General features: G+C 43.3%; 1 protein-coding gene across 8 annotated transcripts in view; it reads right to left on the minus strand.

The window, feature by feature from the left end:
- Nucleotides 1-2196: 2196 nt before the first annotated feature.
- The window catches only part of ACHE (acetylcholinesterase (Yt blood group)), a 157756-nt gene continuing 136001 nt past the window's right edge, over nt 2197-23951 (minus strand). For 4 of the 8 annotated variants that reach the window (XM_086945922.1, XM_086945923.1, XM_086945924.1 and 1 more), the window contains exon 4: nt 15813-16209. In XM_086945922.1, the coding sequence (XP_086802048.1) occupies nt 15998-16209 (212 nt within the window). In that variant the 3' untranslated portion in view covers nt 15813-15997. Of the gene's footprint in view, nt 5626-15812; nt 16210-23951 lie in introns of those variants that run through there. The other 4 variants (XM_086945928.1, XM_086945925.1, XM_086945926.1 and 1 more) reach the window with 3 other exon arrangements.

The raw sequence follows: 23951 nt of genomic DNA on the forward strand, positions 1-23951 counted from the left end.
CAAGGGAAACACATGATCAACACGGACTGAGAGGAGGAGAAATACTACAGGGCCACAGATCTGAGGGGTCAGAGGCACATTAAATGATCAACAGAGGCTGAGCAGATGGAGAAATATCTAGGGATCATCATTGACGGATGAGTCCAGCAAACACCAAAGGATCAGTAGAAACTGAGGGGTTAAAGAAATACCAAATGAACTACAGAGACTATGGGACCTTAGCAACACAAAAAACCACCAGAAGAGACTCAGGGGGTGGAGAAAGACTAGAGATCAGCAGACATTTAGGGGGTTGAGAGAAACACCAGAGGATCAGCAGAAACACCAAATAATACTAAATAAATAAGAGGGTAATCACCTGAGGCTTATTTCCACTGTATCCTTCCTGCGGAAGATGAACATCCACAGATAAAAGAGTGAGAGAAAGAAACAGATGAGGAAGAGAGAGGTGTGGAAGAGGAAGAGGGAGCGCAAGTAAGGAAGACAGCGAGGGATAGAACAAAGGGTAAGCCAAAGAAAGATGGATAGAACAGTAGAGAGGGACAGAAAGAGAGAGAGAAAAAATTAGATGAAGTGAAAGTCAAAAGCACAGGACAGAGAAGAGAGGGAGAGAACAAGGTAGAGTAAACGAAAGAGAAAAAACAAGGCACATGAAGAAAAGCAGAGTGAAAAAAATCAATAGAGAAAAAAACAGAAGGAGAAAGAAGAGGAGGGTAGGAGGGAAGGAGAGAGGGAGTGAGGTGGGAGGAAAGGAGAGATTGAGAGAGAAGAAAGAGTGGTAGATATGGGGAGATGACTCATAAGGAATTGCCTGAAGTACAGAGCACCAAGGGGTTACTAAGAGGATCATAGTCATAGTTGAGCAGGACATCATATAGAGATCGATCATAAAGAGCATCACACAGAGGGATTCCAGGAGAATTTGGAAGTATCCTGGACATCAGAATTGAAGGTCCGGGGGGGCAGGAGGACAAATTAGTTGGTCCAAGGATATCTGAATCAAAGCAATCGGGAAATCAGAGAAAACCAAATGGGATCCATGCTTGGATATAAAAAGATTGTTGGTGGACTGGGAGAAAGCAAAGGAGCCAGGCGAGTGCCCAACAGGGAGAAGTGGAGCATGGAAGGAGGAAATCAAGGAATGCATAGTGTTGGTTAGAAGGTGAGGGCCCAGGGCACTCAGAGAAATGAGAGGCAGTGGTAGAAGGAACAAAAGAGCCATGGGATCCGGAGGGAAGCGGGATGCCACTGGCGATTAGAGAGAGGGTCTGGGTGTTATAGGAAGAGAGTAGAGTGAGGAAGTGATTTGACCCCCTTGGTGTTTTGAGGTGCAAGACAGGAGCAGGAAGAAAGATGGAGGTAAAATGCATGGGGCAAGACTGTATAATGGTGAGAGAGTGGGAAGGCATGACTCGAAGCACCCATTTCCGGAGAGGAATTACATCTGCAGAGAGGCACCATAACGAGACCCGAGCCTCATGGAATCCTGGTCCTACTCCCTCCGACAGTGCTGAAGATGTGGTCATGAAGACCTTCAGCCTGAGCAGGTACCACTATCGCAGTGGAGAACGTGTGCATGCCACCACCTGCAGCGTTTCTGGCAAAAGTAACTCCGTGACTCCTGCGTGACTGAGTGCCAGTTCATAGGGAACCTTTCTGCAGAGGAGGCCAACTCCAGAGAAACCTTAAAAACATCTCAAACAAAATAAACAAATAAAGCCATCCTAGTGAAGACCAATGAGAACAGCATAAGCAGTCAATTCAAGACCCCAAAATAAATACACAGATGTTTGGAGCTCCTCCATTTTATATATATATAATATATATATTTATATAATTTCTCACAAATCTTTAAATCAACAGTATATACAAATAACCGTGCAAAGAGAGGCAGACATGTTCAGCGCAGTACTTCAAAGGGAAATAAAGAGTGCAATTGGCACCTCCAACATTTGGTGACACTGATAGCAACGAGACAAGAGGAACCATTACAACCGGTGACACTGAAGACAGTAATAAAGAGTAGGATAGTTAACCCTTGAAGGGACTAGTGTAGTGAAACGTGGGAGTCACCTCAACATACTCAGAGGGGACAGTGTGCTGAGATCTGCTAAGAACCCACATGTATAGACCACAGTATAATGAGGTGCCAGGTCCAGAGCATGAGAACCAGAAAGTACCACAATAGTTGCTAGAGTTGGGTAGGGCAAGAAACCAGGATGCAATTCAACATCTCCTGGAACAGAGTGGGGGAGGGGGAGGGGGAGAGTCAGACAGAGACACACCATCAGCAGACGCTTAGCAAATCTTTTGTCATGAAAAGTTTTCACGTCTTTTGAAACTGAGCTAAGGAAGTACACAATTAAATCCAATATTCATTGGTGTTTGCTCTACAAATTGGAATAAACTGCACATATTCTACTGAGGCCTTGCCCTAGATAGGAGCAGTGAAAATTAATGTACTTACTGAGACTCTATTGCGAATCAACACCAAGATGAAAGGGGAGCTTAGAGTATGGTCAAAAGAATTCTGTTAAGCCTTCTTAGTAAGGGGAACATTTGGCATCTAAGAAGGTTTTGTAGACCCCTTGAAGGTTGAGTCCCTGCATGGCACATGAACTGGACAGAGATTCATTTTAAAAGGCAGAGTTTGGTGCTTGGAAGCCCCATTCTGCTGACCACCCCTTACATGTAGGCCCACATACTTGAAGGCAATGACCCTGGAGGTGTCCACTGCCCCAAAGTAACCAAATAGAAGAATCCAAATGAGGGATGGTTGCCTGCTCATACCTGTAACACCAGAGTGCAGGTAGGAGGCATGGATAGCGCATGGGTCCTATCAAAGAGAAACCCATGCCCGGGATGATGGCACCTCTCCGATCCATAACACCGCAGATCATCTATAGAGACAGCGATAAATAAATTGCTCTTCTACAGTTAAAATGAGTCTGGGATGGGAGTCCCTTATAAAATCTATTTATTCTACCTCAGAAATCCGAACCTGTAATAAGTAACTGTTCATAATGCCGCTAAGCATGCTACTTCATCCAGTCTACCACAGAATAAACTGAGTCTGTACCAGGTGCAACCACCATCCCAGTCAATATTGCACTGCTTTTCGGAAAATTGCTATAGCACGGAGCAAACTGAGTGTGGGGAGAAGGCCACCTCCATCACAGCCAGCATTCCGCTTGACAATTACAATGGTGGCAGTGGTGAAATTGCTATTCCACAGATTCAACGGAGTCCAAATGCATGCCTCACAGCTCTAATACCACAGGACATATAGAATAGTGGTGGTAGTGAACCTACCATGCCACGGAGTAAACCAAGCCAGAATGCACACCGCCTACCTCTAATACCAAACATGCATACTGGTGCAGAAGAGGTGGTATTCGATCAATCTACTGCAGGAAAAAATTATGTGAGGGTGAGTGCATCCTTTTCAACATCATAGCTTATGCACTCTCTCTGCCCATACCTTCCAAACTAAACCCACCCTCTGTCCCTTTAGGGACACCATTGCAAGCACTAGGAAAATCCTTGACAAAATACACACAGCTTTGGCATTTTCAAAAGACTGGATCAACAAAAAATGTAAACAAGTTAAAAATACAAAAACATTAAAACAGATTTGTATACAAGTGCAACATGTATTTTCCTACTTCCTCCGGATGTTGCCATGTATCTGCCTCATTCAAAGAGTGCTTGGCCCATGAATGAGGTATTAGCTTAGACATGATTTGGAAATAGACATCGGTCCAGTTCTCATCACAAATCCAAATGCAGATGGTATTCTATACTCAGAATCCTTTTCAATCCCATGGTCGTAACACAGCGCTCCACAACAGTACTTATGTCCCCTGGTGAGTAGATGATTTTTACCCTCAAGATATTATCAGCACATTGGTTGGCCATTCATATAATCAGCAGATGTTGAATAAAGACAGAATATCAGAATTATGGAGGGAATTAGTTGGCCCAGTCCTCAGGCATAGGGTTCTTTGCAGACACGCTGTGGCCTTCGAGGCAAATAATGGCAAGAAAATTATCAATAGGCCAAGGTGCACTGAATATCTGGGCAGGGATCAGATTTTTGCCATAGGACCAGCCTTGGAGACCCTACACAGTCAAGGAATGGCTATCACATATCAGATAACTGGTAGCAGGCATGTAGAAATTGACCAGCCGTTAGGCCCAAGACCATGCAAAGAAGATTTAGAACACTCTAAAGATATCACTTACTAGGGTTTCATGATCAGGAGCATTACTACTGGTTGTTGGACGATCTTTGGGCTTGATGCCTTGAAAAGACAATCAGGAAACCTCTATGGTTAATGCTATGTACGTATGTATATGATATTCTATAGCACAAGCATAACCAAAAGGCAGCAGAGTGCTATACGTAGACATAGGCAAGCTTACAGATGGTGAGGCCTACTTGAGTATAACCACTAAAGTATTAAATGGTGGGTGATCATTAGGGACAAGGCCATAAATTGAAGTTTGGGAACCCCTATGATCAATGCATGCACTTCCCAGGACATTATTACCATCAGAGTAGATGCTGGAAATCAGCAACCTAAAGGCCATGGGAAGAAGTTCTGGAACTTGCAACAGTCAATACTACCCTTAACTTGTGTATTATTATCCTGCACATGCATGAGGCTCAAGGTAATGAGAAGCATCTTTGGAATCCTTATGGTAAATATTATCCCATACAGTGCTAGATACTGGGCAATCATGAGGCTCACCACCTTAAGAATGAGCCTGGGTTCCCCATACAGTTAACAGAATCACTTACTAAGGTGTTATTACCAGTAATGCTAGATGTTGCACAGTCATCAGGCTTAAGGTCACGAGAAGAAGCTTAGACATACTCTGTGTTCAATGCTATCATTTACTAGGGAATTATCATGTGACATACACTAAGGGGTGGAACTAGAGACTCTATCTTCTGATCATTACTAAATGCAGGATGGATCCAATGAGTGATCAGGGAGGTACACATGAAGGTCAAGTGACAGACGTTTCCAGGTAATGGGGAAATGCTGGGTAATGTCCCATAAATATTGGCTCAGACTTAGAACCTTCTGGCTTAACAGGGGTGTTCATCTGCAACGTATGGCTGCTTTTTGAGAAAGCTGTGGATTTGCAGGACAACGTATGGGAAGGGGTGACCTCTTGGCCACGGTGGAGTGATGAGAGGAAGACGATGATGTTTCTACTCCAGGTGTGTGTTGTGTAGTTTCTCAAAAAGGGCTGCATGCTCCAGAGATGTTCCTGGTTTCTTCGGCGACCTTCGTTGACTGGTTGTGTGCAGAGATAATTTGCACTTCCTCCAGGGCTGAAGATACACTTTGCTAAGAGGGCTGCCACCAGGGAAACAGAAGGTAAAGAAGTTACCTGAGATCTGTGTGTGAGTTGGAATGGGAGGGGCATTGGCCTGGGGAGGGGTATTGGAGCTTTGACCAAAATGGCTGTGAGAGGGCTCGGGGTCTCCTCACAGATCGGAACATCTCTCTTGCTTACTGTAGTGATCAAATTGGTTCTTCCAGTGCATCATGTAGGCGCTCCAACGGTGGAATTCCAGCTTCCACTGGCGCTCCGCCTCATCAATGTTATCTACAGAGGTAGAGAGAGAAAGAGACGGGTTCAAGAGGAAGAGAGGGAGAGGCAGTGGAAATGAATGAGAGGAGGTACAAATAGTGGAAGGCAGGACCAGGAGAGGTTGTGAGTGGAACAAAGTTGAAATATAGTGGGGAACAAAAATGACATGAGTGAAAGAAGGAACAAATTAGGGGGAGGCAGAACCACGAGAGAGTGCGAGTGGGTCAAAAAGATTAAATAAATAGGGGGAGGGGCAGGGGAAGTGAGTGAGAGAAGGATTGAAGAAGGGGAGACAGGACCAGGAGAATGTGTGAGTGGGACAAGGAGATGGAATGAAGTGTGAGAGGGGGGGTAGATGAGTGAGACAAACAGGTAGGATAAAGAGGGGGAGATAGGTGAAATAAATGAGAGAAGGAACAAAGAGAAGGAGGTAGGATCAGGAGAGAGTGTGAGTGGGACAAACACATGAATTAATGATAAAAAGTTAGGGGAATGAGTGAGAGAAGGAACACATAGGTGGAAGCAGGCCCAGGAGAGGTTGAATTTCAGACAAAGGGATAGAAAAAGAGAAGTGATAGGGGAAATTAGTGACAGAAGGGACAAAGAGGAAGAGTCACCACCAGGAGAGGGTGGGAGTGGGAAGATATGGGATAAAGAGGGTATGAAAGGGGAAATAAGAATGAGAAAGAATAAATGGGGGTAACAGGCATAAGTGTAAGAGCGACAAAGGGATGGAATTTAAAAGGAATAGACGTTGTAGGAGAGAGAGACAATGAGGGGGATAAAAATTGAGGCACATCCAATGGGTGCGGAAGGACAGAAAGCAAAAACAAGGAACAGAGGAAGACATAGCAATTTAAAGAAGGGAGGAGTAATCAGGGGAGATAAGGAAATGGAGGATATGAGTTGAGTAGAGGAGGAACACAATGGAGTGGAGGCAAAAGATGGCAATGAAAACAGAAAGATGGAGAAAAAGGGAATCAATGCGAATCATAAAGAGAAGGTGGGTGCGGGCGAGAGGTGAACAGGTGTCAGTTAGGAGGAAAGGCATGAATGAGTGGAAGGATGAGTGGACGTTTGGGGTGAGATGAGAGGGTAGTTATGAGTGAAAGAGGAGGTAGAGTTTGGATTATGATAACAGTTATTGGAATTCATATACAACTGTTAGTTCAACATACAACACAATATAGCAACCAAATAAAGTTGACTTTAGAAAAATGCATGAAAATAAACTCTTTTATTAAATCTTTAAAGTACAAAGCAGAAATCAACGGAGATAAGAACATCAATCAATAAATACTGGTAACAAAAATATATATCTGAGGAGTACAAAAGAAGCAAAATTGGTACAGAAAACACCAGGAAAGGGAAGGGCATAAAGGGGCACAAAGCCAAGGATGGAGGAAACTACATCCTGTGATGGAGGAATATATCAGAAGGGGAGGGGCATAAAGCCTTAGATGAACGGCCATTCAGGAAGGGGAGGAGCATGCAGCGTAGGTCCTTCCTACAGAAATGAGAGGGGCATTCAGCGTGATATGTAGGGCATACAAGAAGGTGAGGGGCATGCTGCATATAAAGAGCGAAGCACCAGACCCGGCAAAGTTGGGTGAGGGGGAACTGAGTGTAGGATATTCCAGACAAATCAAACATCTTGTAAAGCTGGAACATACTACAAGGGCCTTTGTGTCTCAAAGTATGAAAGAGGAGAATGGGTCTATTAGACAGCCTGGAAAAGGAAAGGATATACAGAAAAAAAGAGGGAAAACACAGTTTGTGAGGAGAGTGGAGGCCATTTTCTGGAGAGGACGGACGAGTGTACTGAAACAGGAAGGCGTAAACAGCCTGATAAAGAAGAACCTATCAGGGACGGCACACTTTCTCTATACAATTAAACATGAATGGCAAAGACAAAGCTTCAGTTAGAGGATTTTAGGATTAGGAGACATGCAGATGGTAAGGGACATCGCTACCAGGTTTGGAAGGGCCTACCTGGAATGAAGGAGGGGGCTACTGGAAGGAGTCAGTCTGGGAAAGTTAGTAAATATCTTTGGAATGATGGGGTTGCATGAAGGGTATTGGAACTTAAAAAGGAACAGCCTGCTGGAAGAGAAGAAACCTCACTGGCTGGGAATGGTGAGCAGGGGATTGGGTAATAGAAATGTATCACCAGCTTGGAAGGGTTTGGGAGGGTCTTATGGAATGGACAGTATCTTGACATGACAACATTTAGAATATTGTAACCATGTAGGATGAAAAGCAGGGTTCTTGGACAGGGTGGGGTCTGGGAAGGGGTCAGAGCTAAGAGCCTATTTCTGACCTTCCTGTCATGGATGGGGCCTGGGAGCGGGCTTCAGGTTTTGAGCCCATCATTGCCCTTCCAATCATGGAGGAACCTTGGAGTGGGAGGGGCTTAGAGCCCAAGACTGTGTCAAGAAACCTCCCACCCTCGCTCTAAAAATGTAAATGTTTTTGTTCTTCTTATCAATACCCTGGAGAGGTTGCAGAACCCCTGATGGACATGAACTGTAATGCAGAGCATCCAATCAGCTGGAAACTTACTATCTGCAGTAGTTTGCACCTCAGCTTGTGCACATTGTGTGGTAAAGGCTCTTCAAATGGTGATCCTTTGAAGTTTGCCAATAATGTGGGACTCACAATGGAACTGTGTGAGTTGGCAGTTCTGGGATTCACAGATGAAGAAGAGGGGATTGTCGGAAATAGAATGGTATCAAAAGCAGGAAGGAGGGGGCTGCATGTGGGGTAGTACCTTGAAGACAGATGGGACCTGCGGGAATTTGAGTGGTGTCACAGTCTCTGAGGGAATGACCATGAGAAATTCAGTGATGCCACATGCTGGGAAAGAGAGGCCTGAGGAACTAGGGTAGTATCCGAGTTTGGGAAAGAATGGTATCACAGGCTAGGAAAGAGGGGGTCTGGTAAATGGAGCAGTACCATAGGGCGAGAAGGGGGGGGGGCTGCTGGAAATGCAGTGAAACCACAGATTGGGAAGAAGGTGCCACAGGAAATGAGGGGCATTATAGAGTGCTTGGAAGAAGGTGCCTCAGGAAATGAGGGGCATTATAGAGTGCTTGGAAGAAGGTGCCTCAGGAAATGAGTGGCATTATAAACCGCTTGGAAGGAGGAGCTGGCAGGAATGAGAGGCATTATAAACTGCTTGGAAAGAGGAGCTTGCAGGAAATGAGTGGCATTATAAACCGCTTGGAAGGAGGAGCTGGCAGGAATGAGTGGCATTATAAACTGCTTGGAAAGAGGAGCTTGCAGGAAATGAGTGCCATTATAAACTGCTTGGAAAGAGGAGCTTGCAGGAAATGAGTGCCATTATAAACTGCTTGGAAAGAGGAGCTTGCAGGAAATGAGTGGCATTATAGAGTGCTTGGAAGAAGGTGCCTCAGGAAATGAGTGGCATTATAAACCGCTTGGAAGGAGGAGCTGGCAGGAATGAGTGGCATTATAAACCGCTTGGAAGGAGGAGCTGGCAGGAATGAGTGGCATTCTAAACTGCTTGGAAGGAGGAGCTTTCAGGAATGAGTGGCATTATAGAACGCTTGGAAGGAGGAGCTTGCAGGAAATGAGTGGCATTATAGAGTGCTTGGAAGAAGGTGCCTCAGGAAATGAGTGGCATTATAAACCGCTTGGAAGGAGGAGCTGGCAGGAATGAGTGGCATTATAAACCGCTTGGAAGGAGGAGCTGGCAGGAATGAGTGGCATTCTAAACTGCTTGGAAGGAGGAGCTTTCAGGAATGAGTGGCATTATAGAACGCTTGGAAGGAGGAGCTTGCAGGAAATGAGTGGCATTATAAACCGCTTGGAAGGAGGAGCTGGCAGGAATGAGTGGCATTATAAACTGCTTGGAAGGAGGAGCTTTCAGGAATGAGTGGCATTATAGAACGCTTGGAAGGAGGAGCTTGCAGGAAATGAGTGGCATTATAGACCGCTTGGAAGGAGGAGCTTTCAGGAATGAGTGGCATTATAGACCGCTTGGAAGGAGGAGCTTGCAGGAAATGAGTGGCATTATAGACCGCTTGGAAGGAGGAGCTTGCAGGAAATTAGTGGCATTATAGACCGCTTAGAAGGAGGAGCTTGCAGGAAATGAGTGGCATTATAGAACGCTTGGAAGGAGGAGCTTGCAGGAAATGAGTGGCATTATAGACCGCTTAGAAGGAGGAGCTTGCAGGAAATGAGTGGCATTATAGAACGCTTGGAAGGAGGAGCTTGCAGGAAATGAGTGGCATTATAAACCGCTTGGAAGGAGGAGCTGGCAGGAATGAGTGGCATTATAAACTGCTTGGAAGGAGGAACTTTCAGGAATGAGTGGCATTATAGAACGCTTGGAAGGAGGAGCTTGCAGGAAATGAGTGGCATTATAGACCGCTTGGAAGGAGGAGCTTTCAGGAATGAGTGGCATTATAGACCGCTTGGAAGGAGGAGCTTGCAGGAAATGAGTGGCATTATAGACCGCTTGGAAGGAGGAGCTTACAGGAATGAGTGGTATTATAGACCGCTTGGAAGGAGGAGCTTGCAGGAAATGAGTGGCATTATAGAACGCTTGGAAGGAGGAGCTTGCAGGAAATGAGTGGCATTATAGACCGCTTAGAAGGAGGAGCTTGCAGGAAATGAGTGGCATTATAGAACGCTTGGAAGGAGGAGCTTGCAGGAAATGAGTGGCATTATAAACCGCTTGGAAGGAGGAGCTGGCAGGAATGAGTGGCATTATAAACTGCTTGGAAGGAGGAACTTTCAGGAATGAGTGGCATTATAGAACGCTTGGAAGGAGGAGCTTGCAGGAAATGAGTGGCATTATAGACCGCTTGGAAGGAGGAGCTTTCAGGAATGAGTGGCATTATAGACCGCTTGGAAGGAGGAGCTTGCAGGAAATGAGTGGCATTATAGACCGCTTGGAAGGAGGAGCTTACAGGAATGAGTGGTATTATAGACCGCTTGGAAGGAGGAGCTTGCAGGAAATGAGTGGCATTATAGAACGCTTGGAAGGAGGAGCTTGCAGGAAATGAGTGGCATTATAGACCGCTTAGAAGGAGGAGCTTGCAGGAAATGAGTGGCATTATAGAACGCTTGGAAGGAGGAGCTTGCAGGAAATGAGTGGCATTATAAACCGCTTGGAAGGAGGAGCTGGCAGGAATGAGTGGCATTATAAACTGCTTGGAAGGAGGAACTTTCAGGAATGAGTGGCATTATAGAACGCTTGGAAGGAGGAGCTTGCAGGAAATGAGTGGCATTATAGACCGCTTGGAAGGAGGAGCTTTCAGGAATGAGTGGCATTATAGACCGCTTGGAAGGAGGAGCTTGCAGGAAATGAGTGGCATTATAGACCGCTTGGAAGGAGGAGCTTGCAGGAAATGAGTGGCATTATAGAACGCTTGGAAGGAGGAGCTTTCAGGAAATGAGTGGCATTATAGACCGCTTGGAAGGAGGAGCTTGCAGGAAATGAGCGGCATTATAAACCGCTTGGAAGGAGGAGCTTGCAGGAAACGAGTGCCATTATAAACTGCTTGGAAGGAGGAGCTTGCAGGAATGAGTGGCATTATAGAGTGCTTGGAAGAAGGAACCTGCAGGAAATATAGCAGTACCACATGCAAGGATGAAGGGGCCTGTAGGAAAAAGAATGGTGCCCCAGGGTGGGAAGTGCAGGCCTGCAGGAAATGAACACAATCGGATAGTAAAGATGGGACATACGAAACGCACTGGCATCATGCAGTCCCAAAGCGGGAGATGCAGGAACAACAGAGGTGCCTCAGGTTGGAAGCAATGGCCCTACAGGAAATGAGGTGAGACCACAGGCTATGAAGGGGTGGTCTGCAGGAAATGCAATGTTATAATAGGCTGGAGCCACACATCAGAGTTTGACTTGAGACCAGGGAATAGGTGAATCTCTTCAGTAAAGGTTGTAGGGAGAATGTGGTGATGGAACGGTCAGCATGGAAGAGAGCAATTTGGCATGCAATGGATAAAGAATGAGATGAACAATGTTCTCAGTGCAAATACAACAGAGTCTGTCTACCTGAGGTTTCATTTCTCACAATATAAAGTACATCTCTATCGGCCATTAGTGATACAAACACAGAGAGGTCACTTTGTTGGTGTCATTGTTCTAGCTCATTGGCACTTGTGATAGTATCACAGAATCACAACATTGAAATTAGAATCTCCTTACTCCTTGGCACTAGTGACAGAAATCACATTAATGGTAGCAGAATCTTCCCAGTCATTGGCACTCGTGACAGCATCATGCAGTTCACGTTATTGATGTCGGAATCTCTCTTCTCACTCGCATCAGTGGTAGAATCAGAGAAGTCACATTATTGCTGTAAGATTCTCCTCACTTGTGGGCACTGGTGATAGTGTTACACAGATCACATTGGCACTAGTGATAATATCGTAGAGTTTAGGTTATCAATGTCAGAATCGCCCTACTCACTTGCACTAGTGGTAGAATCACAGGAATCACATTATTGCTGTAAGATTCTCCTCACTTGTGGGCACTGGTGATAGTGTTACACAGATCACATTGGCACTAGTGATAATATCGTAGAGTATAGGTTATCAATGTCAGAATCACCCTACTCACTTGCACTAGTGGTAGAATCACAGAAATCACATTATTGCTATAAGATTCTCCTCACTTGTGGGCATTAGTGATATTATTGTATCATCACGTTGGCACTGGTAATACGGTCATAAAGTTCACGTTATTGATATCACAATCGCCCTACTCACTTGCACTAGTGGTACAATCACATAACTCACATTTTTAATATAAGAATCTCCACACTTATGGGCACTAGTGGTAGTATTATACAGATCACATTGGCACTAGTGATAATATCATAGAGTTCAGGTTATCATTGGCAGAATCCTCCTACTCATTGGCACTGGTAGTTGAATCACAGAACTCACATTATTGCTATAAGAGTCTCCTCACTTGTGGGTAATAGTTATATTATTATATGATCAGGTTGGCACTGGCAATAAGGTCATAAAGTTCATGTTATTGATGTCACAATTGCCCTACTCACATAACTCACATTTGTACTATAAGATTCTCCTCACTTATGGGCACTAGTGAAAGTGTTCTACAGCTCACATTGGCACTAGTGATAATATCAAGGAGTTCAGGTTATCAATGTCAAAATCCCCCTATTCATTGGCACTAGTGGTAGAATCACATAACTTACATAAATAATATAGGAATCTCCTCAATTATGGGCACTAGTGATAGTGTGATACAGTTCATATTGGCACTAGTGATAATATCATAGAGTTCATGGTATCAATGCCAGAATCTCCCTACTCATTGGCGTTAAAGGTAGAATGAAATATCTCACATTATTAATATAAGAATCTTCTCACTTATGGGCACTAGTGATAGTGCTATACAGACCATATTGGCACTAGTGATGATATCTTATTGTTCATGCTATTTATGTCAGAATCCACCTACTCAGTGGCTCTAGTGGTAGAATCACAGACCTCACATTATTAAAAAAATTATGTGCACTAGTGACAGTGTTATACAGATCACATTGGCACTAGTGATAATATCATATAGTTCAGGTTATCAATGTCAGAACCCCCCTACTCATTGGCACTAGTGGTAGAATCACAGAACTCACATTTGTAATATAGGAATCCCCTCACTTATGGGTACTAGTGATAGTGTGATACAGTTCACATTGGCACTAGTGATAATATCATATTGTTCATGGTATCGATGTCAGAATCTCACTATTCCTTGGCATTCGAGTTAGAATTAAATATCCTACATTAGTATTATAAGAATCTGCACTTATGGGCACTGGTAATAGTGTTATACAGATCACAGCAGCACTAGTGATAATATCATAGTGTTCATGTTATTGATGTCAGAATCTCCCTACTCATTGGCAATTTTGGCAGAATCACACAAGTCACACTACTGATATCAGCATCTCCTCACTTATGGACACTATAGCCTGCTTTCCTGTATCCGAAGAATGATCACAATCTTCTCATCGATACTAAATGTTTTTCGACAGTCTCTGGCAAATTCTTTCTTGAGCATCCCCTGCTGTCCCCAGGCCAGATGAACCGCCACCTGAATTAGTGCCCAGATTTTCAATGCAGCAGTAGGCATTGTGAGCCCATTCACCACTCCCTCAACACTTAAAGTGTCAGCAACACTTTGTTGCAGTCCTGAATGCCCCTTTAACATCCTGATGCATTGTGGGAGTTGAGGTAAACTGGAATTAAATTACTTGAACTAAATATTTAAATTGCAATGAGATGTAGAAGAAAACACTGGCTTGGGACATGGTGTCCCTAGGGACAGGAGGTCATAAGTAACCTTAAAATGTAATGGTTTCCTTCCTGATAACCTAATTTACAGGGGATACAAAGAAGAATGTCATGGGTGAGTAAATGTAATTACTGATGTCCCCACAGAATAAGCCGCAAATGCTTGCATGTTGACTCGTCAAGCATCTGAATGATATACTGATTTTTATGAATTGCTTGTTCTAAATGTTTTAATAATACTTATTGTGGTTTTTTAAATGCACTTTTATGAAAACTTTTGCACCAGAATAAAGAATGAATTGAATTGAGTTGACTCAGCTCAGCAAAGCTAGCAAAATATCATTGGCTAGGGGCACTCAAAGGTAGATACTGTGGGGGTAGCAGAATGAAGCAGTTCAGCGCTGGCCATGAGGCGCCTGAAGCCAGTCTCTGCACTGGCTGTTTGTGTGAAAGAGGAGTGAGTTCAAGCGCTTGTGCTTTTTACAGTGCTAATTTGAGCCGGTGGTTTCCGGTGCTCAGCACCGGCACTTAATTGTCAACACCTGCACTTATGATAGTCTGCCACAACGAGGCGCTGTTTATATAATTTAAAGACGAGTAAAATAACAGTTAAATCAATGTGCATAAACTATGACCAATACCTGTTTCCCAAGCCATTCTTATGGCTTTGGGGTCTGGAATAGTGTAAATTGTTACGCTTGTAGCCCAAAAGCTGCAGTGGCCTCCTCACAAGTGCCCGCCACTTATTTTTTCACAAACTAAGCACTGGCTTTGCACTCTCTGATTTCTATGGCATCGAACAATGTATCAGGGCAATGATATGACGCACCACATACATAGCTGGTCACTGGCGCTATGGCATGCCTCACACCTCCAGCCAGTCCTGCCTTTTACGCCTGCATTACACTGCATTGTGGGACTTGTAGTTTGACTTTTAACATTGAAAGTATTGACTGAAAAATCCCAGCTTGCAAGCTGCTTTTGGATGAAAGCCTAACACTGGTGAGATGGGGCTTTGTGCAGCTTTCAACACGCCTGGGAGATGCCGGTTTTATCCACCGTGCTGCAGCGTGGAGACTGCATGGAAGGAACATGTGACATCTGGAGGGATATTCACGGTCATATTTTGCTGCTAGAAAATGGTATTGCTTTTGGTGACCACAGATGGCAGGCCATCTCCGGTTTAAGAAAGCAAAACCCTTACAACTGCTCTGTCCACTCATTAATTGTTTGGTATCTTAATGTTATTATTTTAATTATCTGACAATGCCAAGAAGCCACTAATCGGACTTTGCATGCTATGCAGATACACGAATAGAACACAGACGTTCAAGAATTCACGTGCCCTTTAGACGGGACTGGCTAACGTTGTCACACAATGGGCAGATATTAAGACCCACTCTGAACGCTTCCCTGCGGTTTTTGGAGCAAGAGTTGAATTTCTGGAGAAAAGGAAACGCCGATATAGAAATTGTACATAGTAGAAGTGATGCAATGAGGTCCCAATTGTTTTAGATGGTATTTGTGCGCCCTCTAGCGCTAATGTAACAGACTGCAGTGCCAGAAGATCTGCTCTTAGCAGGATGTCAATAGGACACCAAGTCATAGGTTCTCCACTTGTTTTTACTCCACTTGTTTTTACTGTCTTAAGATTTATTTCAACAAACAAGAGCAACATATGAGCTGTATTCTTGGTTACTTTCCATTCAATCAATTAGAATTCGTTTTCTTCATGAAAAGTCCACAACTAGTTTAGTGGTTTCCCAGAGAAAGTCATGAGATCAGGCCAGGCAGATTTTATGACTGCATAGTGCCCATATCGGCGACACTCGCCATCCCTCCCACAGCAATACTCTGGAGAAATAATCAGACAACACATTTTTTAATTTGAGAAAATTGCTGCATGTTTATTTGCATAACAAATATGCAAACATGGTGGGTTATCTTACGGGCGATTCCAGGGCAGGCAGCCCCTCGCCGCCTGCCCACCTGGTGGCCCTCACTAACCTGTGTTTGTCTATTAGGGGGAGGAGATAGCCCCTCCCACCGGTGGACCGCCAGTCCACCCCCTTACTCACACCCCTCCTAACTCAGGGGGCAGAGAGTTGCAGGTAACCCCTGGTTGCTCAGGTCCACAACCGCCCGAAGGAGTAACGGGGCGCCGTCGCTCCTCCAGGGTCCATCGTGAGGACCTCCCTGGGGATTTTGGCTTTCGCTCCCTTACTGTGCTCCTGCAGAGGGTACCCTTCTGTACCTTACAGCCTTTGGATCGCCCTGCAACTCCGCCTGCAACACAAAATAATAAGTTAGTGAATCACACCCCCCTGCCTGTACGCCGGGTATGCGGTGGGGAGGGAAACGGCGACAGGGCAGCAAGAGAAAAGAGGGAGATCGGTGGGTGAGAAAGGTATAAGTACCTCTCCCCCGCCCTCTCCTGCCCGGAAGTGACACAGGCCTGGGGGACTCTTGAGAATCCCCTAACACAGGGAGGCAACCGTGTGCCATCCCGTGGCACTAAGGGGGGCCACACTCTTAAGAGGGCCCCCTTCGAGGGCCTGGGGCAGCCCTGCATTGTACATTTAGTGAGATCTCACAAATCCTTGCCAAGTCCTGCATATCTGGTGAGAAAAATAAAGATGGAGATGGAGGGTGCACCAGGGCCACTGACAGGTATATCAGTATGGAGTTCCACTGAGGAAGCAGCCTCGATGACGTTTCATCCAGGACCAGCCCTAAAGCTGATTGACCAGGATAGCGCCCTGGGCGACAAGAACATTTCTTGTTTGTTATTTGGGCATAGGGTCGTTGTGGTGTGACAGCAGCAGGTGTGAGGAAGATGAGAGGAGAGCAGGGGGTTGATGGTTAAAAATTACGCCGAGGTACATTATAGGCTGATTACAAAGTCTTTAACGGGCTCAGATTGAGACCAAGTGGGATGGACATGCTGCTCTTTGCATACCATTAAGTCAGGCAGCTCCATGCCACGCCCCTCGAGAATATTGCTGCCTGTGCGAAATACAGGAACACTGTCAACAAAAATGTATTCAACTAATCTTTAAAATCTCCCATGCTTTCTCCCCAATGGCCAGTCTCGTTGTGTGTAAAAGTCTTTTGATTTATATTGTTTCTAATAACAGTTAGTGAAAACCATGTGGGTTGTGACTACCAAAATGACCAAATCGAACCCATGGCAACATTATAGACAGAGTCGACATTTTCTATTGATCATAAACGTATGATATTCAATGCACCTTCGTTGTCTCTAAAACAAATGATGAAGTATCCCTGAACTATAAACAAACTATAGGGCCCAACTCAATTGGATCAATATAATCCCTTAACTGGTCAAGTAATATCAATCATAAGTCCCTGGAGTTAGATGCCAGGGGCAGTGAATCGTGTCTGGGACGAGCATATGAGCAGCTTAACTTCAAAGCTGATGCACCTACCTGCAACAGTCGCTTTTCTGCCTGGACGTCTTCTGGATCAACATACTTTGCATTATTCCGCCAGTTACTGGCTGGACCCGGAAATACCAGAGTGAGTAAAGTTTTTTCTTTTGGGGGTCATCCATAGGCAGAGTCTATAATATCCACAATAAACCCAAAATGCTCCTGTGCATTTCCTCCATCTTAAGATTCTTTGTTCTGTGTATAATTTAGTTCTTCAAATAGTTACTTTTCTTTTCATTCGCTTGATAGATTTGGTATTACCAGCCACTCACCGAGGACATGGGAGGGTTGCATGTGAATCTAGAAGAGTTGTCATTACAGATGAGAAACCAGTTTCATGCACAGGTTGAAAGTACTCTAAATTTACGTTGATTATTTAGAAGTTTCCTTCCTTTAATGGGGAAATGTGTGAATGGGAAGGAAGTACTGAATACATGTTTCAACACTGGCTGTTGGTAAGGTGTGGTGAAGGTGAATGTGGACGATGATGTTGCTGATGTACATATAGACACATTACCCACATATGCTAGGGTTTCTCCCCCTTCCCTGTAGACCGTGATCAAGGTTTAAATTCTAGTGTTTTTCCTGCCTTTGAACAACTTTTTGAATAGTTTAGAGTGTGGAAACTCGATGTTGTGTCTTTGATGTCCAACTAATGGATTTGTTCTATTTGTGCCTCCTCTGTAACCTCTAACCTCTAAAATGAGCGACCCATCATCATTGAGCAGAATGTATTCAGTCAAACTCTTGTTCTTTGCTTGGGCCATGGCACTGTGTGCCCACTGCTGCATTTCTCCTATCTTTACAGGCCTCAGTCTTATTGTGCTGAGGAAGAAAGGAATTACATATCTTCTGACATCCATTTCAGCAAACTTTCAGTGGCACTTTGCGCAAAGGTTAAATGGAGTGTCTTACATGACCCTTAGACTGAGGGTGTTGAACTGTTGTAAAGATCAACAGAACCCCTAGAATGTACATTCTCTGACCCTGCTAACGTTGAAGCTCCTTAAAAATCCTGTTTTCCTCACAGATGTCTTCGGTGTTGTCTCCTCTGGTCATGTACGTCTTTGTTCCTGGTTACGATCTTCTTTTCTCATACTTATTTGTCAAATCTTGACTCCATCTGCACAAAACTGATCTTTTCCCCACCAACACAGTGGGGAAAAAAGAATCTGAAGATGGAGACTTTGGCGTAGGGGCAATGCGGGCCTAAGTGCAACACCATAATAACTTTATTTACTCTTTACTTACTCTAGATATTTCTGGGCTCAACCACTACATTATGTAGTAATTATAAACAAGTGAATTTAAAAGACGAACAGACAAAGTACCTATCCCAGACTTGCACTAGGCCACATATATCACAAAATTATGTAGGTGCTGTGAACATGGAACCATATCCTAATCCTTGGAGGTATGAAGAGATGATGAGAGGATTAGGGCACGATGAAAGACACATGTGGCTCTCAACTGTTTCTAAATGCAGTAATTTGAAAATACTTCCAATTCAAGATGACCAGCACAATTACATGCTGCTATGAAGGACTCTGTCATCCCATTCTTTCGTGCATACATTTTGATATGGTCAAAGAGTAGTACAGCTGAGATCTACCCCACAGAAGTATTTGCTATCATTGGACACTGCCAGAGATTGTGTGACTTGGACCAAACATGCAAATCCTTTGATTCACTTCATAGAGTTCTTTGCGTCTACTTAACATTGCCATGGAGGTTACTAGTCTAGATCAAAGTATACAGCCACTGCGGCCTTCCCCATGGAGGTCTTTGCTTCTACTAACTTGTGTCATTGAGGCCACCTAACAAAAGTTAAAGAATAGCAGTTCTTTGCTACAAATGAATAAAACCACCATGCTCACCTTAGGTCAAAGGATATAGACTTGTGGTCTTGCCCATAGACGACTTTGGTACTATTGAACAATACCACAATGTTTTCTGACTAAGGTGAATGGATACAAGCCATGTGGTCTCCCCACGGAGGTAAAACATTGTGACTAGTATTTCCAAAGTAGGATCAAATCATACAAAAACTTTAGTCTTCCCTATAGAGGGCTTTGTTATCACAGAAAATTGTCATCTAAGTCAAGTGACTATATGTCAATCAAATAGGCCATGCATTCTTCTTAATAGTGAGCTTTGCTATTACTCAAGAGTGCCAATGAGAGCCTAAAGACAGGTCTGTAGTTTATGCTAAAATTGTGTTTTCTAACATTGGACAGTGCCAGAGACTCTAAATATGAAGGATCTGAGCTTGTGAGACACCCATAAAACTATGAAGTGCAATATATGGATAATAAGGCTTTCCTGTTTTCAGTTTCTATTGTTATGAATTCCAGAGATTTTTTCAGTGTTTTGCAATGTTTTCACAAATTGTAAAAATCGGAAGTTATCACGGTTTACTCTTTCTTGTTCCTAAAAAAAACCACACAGATGGTGTTTTTCCAGCGCTTATAAAGAATATAGTCTATCTTTCCTTCCTTTCTCATTAATTCCTATTGTCAAATCTTGCTTCCTTCTTTCCTGCTCCTGATTCCCTTTTCTATCCTTTTACCTTAAACTTGCTCTTACAAGTTACTTTTCATTATATCCCCTTCCTCCCTGTAACTTTTTTTCAGCAGTCCAGACCTCAACATGTCCATGATGTGCATAGATGGGAATATGTTTGCACCTCAATAATACTTGACTTCAGCTGATAACAGATTAATGGTTAGCATTTAACACACCTCCTCACCTCCTGACTTTTCGATTCTACCATAAAAAGTAGCAAAGAGCAACTGAATTAAGATTGCCTACTTAGGGCATTATATATATATATATATATATATATATATATATATATATATATATATATATATATATATATATATATATATATATATATATATATATATATATATATATATATATATATATATATATATATATATATATATATATATATATATATATATATATATATATATATATATATATATATATATATATATATATATATATATATATATATATATATATATATATATATATATATATATATATATATATTTTTTTTTTTTGAAGAAGCCAAATCGGTGAAACGCGTATGTCAGGGGGGCAGGGGGGTATGCCAATAAACCATTGTTGGAGAAAACAACAACTTGGAGTGCCGTCTTTTCTTGACCTTCGCAAAGACCACGGAGGTGTGTGCTAACATATATATATATATATATATATATATATAAATATATATATATATTTGGAGTGCTCTGTTGTTGCAAGCCGTTATCACACTGCCATGTTCTCAGTCTACAGATACCAAGAAAGGACTAGGCAAAAAATGAACATGCGGCATTAGTATCTGATTTGGGGCTATTCCTGCTTGACCTGGTCATACGTAGAGTCTGCTATCAAATTAATATTCACACTATTGCCAGTTCTGCTGCTGTAGAAAGATGCGGCTCAGGTGATAGTGAAATTTGGATGAAATGAGCCATTTGTATGGGCAGTGCACATGGTGAATGGAATTTATTTTACATTGTTTGGCTATGTGCATGGGATTTAATGACTTACTATGGCTCATGCTGGTGATGCTGGGAGCACCCACCACAGAAAAGTGTGTAAATGTAGGAGATGCAAGTATCCTGCTTTGATACCTAAGATGTACAACTACAGTCAAAGCTGATGTTTTCAGATTTCCATTGAAAATACAATCATCTCTTCAACGGTGTTTTATCAGTTATAATCAGTTTTAACTGAATACCAGAAACACTACAGATAATATATGTCTCTCGGTGAAGCTATTGAATTCAAAGGGTAACAGCCTTATTGTCTACTACACAGAGGTCTTTGTTAACATTGCATTATGCTGGAGATCATGTTGTTTATCTCATAAAGCCTCCACCTGTGCCTTGCCCCATAAAGGCCATTGCTGCATATCAACAGGCCCATGTAGATCTTGAAACTGGGGTTACATTGTACAAGCAATGTGGTCAGCCCCAAGAAGATTATTGCTACCATTGCACAGTGCCACAAAGATCATTCAAGTGAGGTAAAAATGCCCATTATGTGGTTTACCCTTTAGAGGTCTTTGCTACCATTGCACAACAAAGGGTTTCAACTCTGACATACTCTACTGACTTTGCTGCTATTGTTGGGACAGCAGTGCAGAAAACACATGGCTGTTGAAAGAGTATGGTCAAGTACAAAGAGTTCAGTGGAGCTATGTGAGAGTTATATAGCGATCATACAACAAAAGTCAAAAGGCATGAGCCCCATGTACTGCCCTGTAAGGGCTTATGCTACCATTTTCCAGTGCCTGAGGTATCATGTTGAAAAAGGAAAGGTATAAAACGTCTGGTCTGTCCAGTAAGAGTGTTTTCCACCAATGGGCAGAATTATAAGTCAAAGTACATCAGTCATGTGTTCTACCTTAGTGAAGGTCATCAGTACTGTGTGACATTACTACAGAGATCATGCGAATAAAGGCAAAAGGTAATAAACAAATGGTCTGCCTGATGTAGCAGTGGTATCTACTATTCTGAAGTGTCTGTGTCCATTTTCTGAAGATCTTAAGGTGTGGATCATGTGCTCTGTCCAATAAAAGTCTTTTCCACCACTGGACACGACCAATAGTCAAAGCATATCCTGTTGTCTACCTCCAGAGAGTTCTTTACTACTATTGGACAGAGCCAGAAATAATGTGATGGATGTAAGTGTGTTTTTCTTCAGACACCTTAATGATATCCAGAGAGCACATTGTGGGAAAGTCCTAGTATCACCTTTTTCTGATGCTCGCAGCACGGTCAGGGCTGATGAAATTTGTAGGAGACTGATATTTCTTACAGCCTGCATGACATTTCGAAGAAGCAATGCCAGAGAGGTGAAAGTGACATTTGTTACGGTCACTGTGAGCATTACGGGAGGGACCATACAACTTCAACCAGGGAGCTGCACAGTGTTAGCCATGCATCCCTGGGGACTCACTAATGGAGTTCATCTCTTAGAAACTATCAACCCTTAGGTGCCATTCAAGTTTTGATGTTCATGTAAAAGTCTTCAGTGCGCTGCGAGTCCATTTGGTTCTTAGAACAGGAACCAAAGAAAGAGCAGCATGAGGCGAAAGACGAGTGCCCAGCTGCTGTGCCCCAGGACGCAGTTCAGGCAAGGCCTGTCAGTCTCTACAAAGGAGCAAGAAACAAACAGAGGCACGTTAAAAACCCACCCGCGCATCAGTGTAACAACAAGCCAAATAGCAGGCACAGGCGGGTTGTGAGGGAGAGTCCACTGACTGTGAAGGGAACCCAGGGATGTGAATCAAGCCCATGAGGCACTTGGTGGGGACCTCAGGGGTCTGTAGGGTAAGCTCCAAGAAATGTGAGGCGATCCCAGGGGTTCGAGGAGAAACCGTGAAGTGTGAGGAGGAAGCAGTAGTAATATATGACACAATCAGCCTAATTTACAGGTGGGAAGTCTAAGAAAGTCCTAAGGATTCTGGAGGAAGTGCTAGTTCTGGAGGAAAATCTACTGGTCGAATATTCACCCCCCATAGTCCTAATATGGTGGAGGATATTCCAACACTGTACTCACCTCTGGATTAGCAAACTCCTTACAGAATCTTCTACTCAACCCAATTTTAAATCAGGTTTTAAATTAGAAGAATGAAGTCTGTTAAAAATGCTCATGTCTACTTTTGTCCTCTGTTGGTTGCATGGGGAGTAGTTTGGAAAGTTTTATAAAACAACCCTATAGGCCATCAGGATCCCCTGTGCAATTGAACCAATGCCTAGAGTCCCCTCTGAATCAACAACATCCTCAGAATGATTTTATACTTTGAATTTGATCAGGTCAGCATTTGGTTTACGAACAAACTCGCACGCGGGTGCAGCGTGGGTGTTGGTTGGGTAGACTGATTACCTTTGAATCAATAATAAAGCATTAAGCTACAAAAGTAGAGTTATTTGTAATTAACTTCATCCTTTTGCAACATGGATTTGTTAAAGCTTTACGTGCAGGACACAAAGCAACAAGTAGTATATCACTGAATTCACAGAATTCCTGTATTGAGGCATGCACTTAACCTGAATTGTTTCTAAGAACAATTTTCCTACATAAACATCTGTATGGCCTAACAATCCCAACAGTTGTGCTCACTGAATGCACGGATGGGTGGCCTTGTTGGGGCTTTGAATATCTATGTGAGTGGTATGTTCTCTGGGAATACAGCTGTAGTCACCTTCCTTTTTATGAAATGGGCTCTGGCTGTTTGGCTTTAGCTAACTATTATAAAGGGTATACTGGAGTATCGTAGTCAAATTGACCAACTACATATAGCATTCTCCACCTCTTCTTTAAGTAGGGGGCAATCAGGAAGCCAACCTTCATCACCTAAGTAGGGACTGTGAGAATAATGACTCCTATGAAGTGGATGCAAAGGCCTAAGAAAGCTGAGGGGTGACCTATGTAACTTCCGGTTTGGACTTTTTATTTGCTGCTCTTCCATCAAGAGAAACGCTAATGTGTCAAACTTTTTTAACTTCAAAACTTGCACCCGTACTACCTTGTTCCCTCTCTTGTCCCCGC

Source organism: Lissotriton vulgaris, chromosome 12 (assembly GCF_964263255.1).
Source record: "Lissotriton vulgaris chromosome 12, aLisVul1.2, whole genome shotgun sequence".
Taxonomy (NCBI): Eukaryota; Metazoa; Chordata; class Amphibia; order Caudata; family Salamandridae; genus Lissotriton; species Lissotriton vulgaris.